The sequence below is a fragment of the Onychostruthus taczanowskii genome, unplaced genomic scaffold, assembly GCF_017590055.1.
Source record: "Onychostruthus taczanowskii isolate IOZ18803 unplaced genomic scaffold, ASM1759005v1 scaffold563, whole genome shotgun sequence".
NCBI classification, from domain to species: Eukaryota; Metazoa; Chordata; class Aves; order Passeriformes; family Passeridae; genus Onychostruthus; species Onychostruthus taczanowskii.
In genome coordinates this window covers 8,357-13,393 of record NW_024503269.1, presented here as the reverse complement: position 1 = coordinate 13,393, position 5,037 = coordinate 8,357, and the positions used below count along the sequence as shown (strand labels likewise).

The following is a 5,037-nucleotide window of genomic DNA, read 5'->3' as shown; positions in this document are numbered from 1 at the left end:
TGCCATTTTTGGGTGTTTTGGGGTGTTGTTTGCCATTTTTGGCGTGCTTTGGGCTGTTTTGGGGTGTTTTGTGCCATTTTCGGGCTGTTTCAGACTGTTTAGGGGTGGTTTTGGGGTATTTTTTGTTATTTTTGGGGTGTTTTTTGCCAGTTTTGGGGGGTTTCAGGCTGTTTTGGGGTGGTTTTTTGCCATTTTTAGGGTGTTTTGTGCCACTTTTAGGGTGGTTTTTGCCATTTTTTGGGTGTTTTTTGGTGTTCTGTGCCATTTTGGGGTGTTTCGAGCTGTTTCAGGGTCTTTTGTGCCATTTTTGGGTTTTTTTGCCATTTTTGGGGGTTTTTTGCCATTTTGGGTGGTTTCAGGCTGTTTTGGGGTGTTTTTTGCCATTTTTGGGTGTTTTGGGCTGTTTTGGGGTGTTCTGTGCCATTTTTGGGCCGTTTCAGGGTGTTTTTGGGGTGTTTTGTGCCATTTTTGGGTTTTTTTGCCATTTTTGGGTGTTTCGGGCTGTTCTGGGGTGTTCTGTGCTATTTTTGGGTGTTTTGCGCTGTTTTGGGGTGTTTTGTGCCATTTTTGGGCTGTTTCAGGCTGGTTTGGGGTAGTTTTTTGCCATTTTTGGGTGTTTCGGGCTGTTCTGGGGTGTTCTGTGCTATTTTTGGGTGTTTTGCGCTGTTTTGGGGTGTTTTGTGCCATTTTTGGGCTGTTTCAGGCTGGTTTAGGGTAGTTTTTTGCCATTTTTGGGGTGCTTTTTGGGGTGTTTTGGGCTGTTTTGGGGTGTTCTGTGCCATTTTCGGGCCGTTTCGGGCTGTATTGGGGAGGTTTTGGGGAGTTTTTTGCCATTTTTGGGGTGCTTTTTGGGGTGTTTTGGGCTGTTTTGGGGTGTTCTGTGCCATTTTCGGGCCGTTTCGGGCTGTATTGGGGTGGTTTTGGGGTGTTTTTTGCCATTTTGGGTGGTTTTGGGGTGTTTTTTCCATTTTCGGGTGTTTTTTGCCGTTTTTGGGCCGTTTCAAGCTTTTGGGGTGTTTTTTTGCCATTTTGGGGTGGTTTTGGGGTGTTTTTTTCCATTTTCGGGTGTTTTTTGCCATTTTTGGGCCGTTTCAGGCTGTTTTGGGGTGTTTTTTTGCCATTTTGGGGTGGTTTTGGGGTGTTTTTTGCCATTTTGGGTTTTTTTGGGGTGTTTTTTCCCTTTTCGGGTGTTTTTTGCCGTTTTGGGGCCGTTTCGGGGTCCCCACCTTGACGGTGCGGATGTAGTCCAGCGCGTTCGGCACCAGCGACTCCAGCTCCGGGAAGCGTTTGGAATATTTGTCCCGGATGAATTTGTGGATGATGTCTGAAGCCAAAAATTCCCAAATCAGACCCAAAATGGCCCCGAATCCCCCCAAAATCCCCCCAAAATCCCCCGCACTCACTGAGCTCGTTCTCGATCTCCACCGTGAGGTTGTTGGCGTCCACGATCACCCGGTACTCGGGCGCCGCCTCCACCGGCCCCAAAACTGCCCGAAAACGGGGAAATCCGCCCAAAAGTCCCGAAAATCCCCGAAAATCCACCCAGGAATCCCTAAATCCCACCCAGGAATCCCCAAAAATCCACCCAGGAATCCCCAAAATCCACCCAGGAATCCCTAAATTCACCCAGAGATCCCAAAAATCCACCGAGAAATCCCAAAAATCCACCCAGGAATCCCTAAATCCCACCCAGGAATCCCCAAAATCCACCCAGGAATCCCCAAAATCCACCCAGGAATCCCAAAAATCTACCCAGAATTCCCCAAAAATTCACCCAAAAATCCCAAAAATCCACCCAGAATTCCCCAAAAATCCAGCCAGAAATCCCAAAAATCCATCCAGAAATTCCAAAAATCCAGCCAGAAATCCCTAAATCCACCCAGAAATCCCAGAAATCCACCCAGAATTCCCCAAAAATTCACCCAAAAATCCCAAAAATCCACCAGAAATCCCAAAAATCCACCCAAAAATCCCAAAAATCCACTCAAAAATCCCAAAAATCCACCCAGAATTCCCCAAAAATCCAGCCAGAAATCCCAAAAATCCATCCAGAAATTCCAAAAATCCAGCCAGAAATCCCTAAATCCACCCAGAAATCCCAGAAATCCACCCAGAATTCCCCAAAAATCCACCCAGAATTCCCAAAAAACCACCCAGAATTTCCCAAAAATCCAGCCAAAAATCTACCCAGAATTCCCAAAAATCCACCCAGAATTCCCTAAATCCCACCCAGAAATCCCGAAAATCCACCCAGGAATCCCAAAAATCCACCCAGAATTCCCTAAATCCCACCCAGAAATCCCTAAATCCCACCCAGAATTCCCAAAAATCCACCCCAAAATCCCCAAATTCACCCAGAATTCCCAAAAATTCCTGAAAATCCACGCAGAAATCCCAAAAATCCACCCAGAACTCCAAATCCCAGAAATCCACCCAGAATTCCCCAAAAATCCAGCCAGAAATCCCAAAAATCCATCCAGAAATTCCAAAAATCCAGCCAGAAATCCCTAAATCCACCCAGAAATCCCAGAAATCCACCCAGAATTCCCCAAAAATCCAGCCAGAAATCCCAAAAATCCATCCAGAAATTCCAAAAATCCAGCCAGAAATCCCTAAATCCACCCAGAAATCCCAGAAATCCACCCAGAATTCCCCAAAAATCCACCCAGAATTCCCAAAAAACCACCCAGAATTTCCCAAAAATCCAGCCAAAAATCTACCCAGAATTCCCAAAAATCCACCCAGAATTCCCTAAATCCCACCCAGAAATCCCGAAAATCCACCCAGGAATCCCAAAAATCCACCCAGAATTCCCTAAATCCCACCCAGAAATCCCTAAATCCCACCCAGAATTCCCAAAAATCCACCCCAAAATCCCCAAATTCACCCAGAATTCCCAAAAATTCCTGAAAATCCACGCAGAAATCCCAAAAATCCACCCAGAACTCCCCAATAATTCCCCAAAATCCACCCAAAATCCACCCAGAATTACCCCAAAAATCCCAAAATCCACCCAGAATTCCCCAAATCCACCCAGAAATCCCAAAAATCCACCCAAAACCCCCTAAATCACACCCAAAATTCCCAAAAATACACCCAGAATTCCCCAAAAATCCACCCAAAAACCCCTAAATCACACCCAATATTCCCAAAAATCCACCCCAAAATCCCCAAAAATCCCACCCAGAATTCCCAAAAATTCCCGAAAATCCACGCAGAATTCCCCAAAAATCCACCCAGAAATCCACCCAGAATTCCCAAAAATCCACCCAAAATCCACCCAGAATTCCCCAAATCCACCCAGAATTCCCTTAAAAGTCCACTAAATCCCCCCAAAATCCACCCAAAATTCCCCTAAAATTTCCCTAAATCCACCCAAGATTCGCTAAATCCCACCCAGAATTCCCCAAAAATTCCCCTAAATTCATCCAAAATTCACCCAAAATTCCCCCAAAACTCCCCTAAATCCACCCAAAAATCCCAAAAATCCACCCAGAATTCCCCAAATCCACCCAAAGATCCCTAAAATCCCACTGGGAAACCCCTCAGAATTCCCTAAATCCACCCAAAATTCCCAAAATCCACCCAAAACCCCCCAAAATTCCCCAAAACCCACCCAAAATTTCCAAAAATCCCCCCCAAAATTCACTAAATTCCATCCAAAAATCCCCAAAAACTTGGGATTTTTGGATCCCAGATTTTTGGGGTTTTGAGATTTTGGGATCCCAGATTTTGGGTATTTTTGGGATTTTGGGAATTTTTGGATTTTGGGGATTTGGGATCCCAGATTTGGGGGTTTTGGGGATTTGGGATCCCAGATTTGGGGGTTTTGGGGATTTGGGATTTTGGGGATTTTTGGGATTTGGGATCCCAGATTTGGGGATTTTCAGGGTTTTGGGGATTTTTGGATGTTGGGATTTTTGGGATTTGGGATCCTGGATTTTGGGGGGGATTTTTGGATGTTGGGATTTTTGGGATTTGGGATCCTGGATTTTGGGGGGGATTTTTGGATGTTGGGATTTTTGGGATTTGGGATCCTGGATTTTGGGGGGGATTTTTGGATGTTGGGATTTTTGGGATTTGGGATCCTGGATTTTGGGGGGGATTTTTGGATGTTGGGATTTTTGGGATTTGGGATGCTCTATTTTAGGGATTTTGGGGATGTTGGGATTTGGGGATTTGGGATCCTGAATTTTGGGGATTTTTGGATGTTGGGATTTCGGGGATTTGGGATCCTGAATTTTGGGGATTTTTGCATGTTGGGATTTCGGGGATTTGGGATGCTGGATTTTGGGGATTTTGGGGATTTTGGGGATGTTGGGATTTGGGGATTTGGGATGCTGGATTTTGGGGATTTTTGGATGTTGGGATTTTGGGGATTTGGGATGCTGGATTTTGGGGATTTTGGGGATTTCAGGGATTTGGGGATTTGGGACGCTGGATTTTGGTGGTTTTTGGGATTTTTGGGATTTGTTTTCGGGGCTCACCCTCGGCCGCCCGCGGCTGTTTCCCGATGTACTCCTCGATCTTCTGCATGATCTCAGCAAACTGCGGGAAAAACCCAAATTTGGCCATTTTGGGATTCATTGGGGACTCATTTGGGATTATTTGGGATTGATTTGGGGCTTTTTGGGGTTTATTTGGGATTATTTGGGGTTTATTTGGGTTTTTTTGGGGTTTATTTGGGGTTTTTTGGGATTTATTTGGGGTTTTTTGGGGTTTATTTGGGGCTTTTTGGGATTTATTTGGGGTTTTTTTGGGATTTATTTGGGTTTTTTTGGGATTGATTTGGGGGTTTTTTGGGTTTTTTTGGGATTTTTTTGGGGGATTTTGGGTGGATTTGGGATTTTTGGGGATGGATTTGGGGGTTTCGGGATTTATTTGGGTTTTTTTGGAGGGTTTTGATTTTTGGGGTAATTTTGGTGCGATTTTTAAGGGATTTTTAGGATAATTTTGGGATAATTTTAGCATATTTGGGGATTTTTTTTTTTTTTTTTTTTTGTTTTCGGGTTTTTTTTGGGTAACCCCCGGGAAATT

The 5,037-nt window shown here is 44.6% G+C and overlaps 1 protein-coding gene across 1 annotated transcript in view; it reads right to left on the bottom strand.

Moving 5' to 3' along the window:
* Positions 1 to 1,226: 1,226 nt before the first annotated feature.
* Positions 1,227 to 5,037, bottom strand: part of LOC121342961 (U4/U6 small nuclear ribonucleoprotein Prp31-like) — a gene marked incomplete at its 3' end in the record, with an annotated part of 8,916 nt that continues 5,105 nt past the window's right edge. Inside the window, exons 4-5 of the mRNA XM_041417736.1 lie at positions 1,404 to 1,487; positions 1,227 to 1,324 (exon numbers count right to left, since the gene is read on the bottom strand). Of these exons, the coding sequence (XP_041273670.1) occupies positions 1,227 to 1,324; positions 1,404 to 1,487 (182 nt within the window). The remainder of the gene's footprint in view (positions 1,325 to 1,403; positions 1,488 to 5,037) is intronic.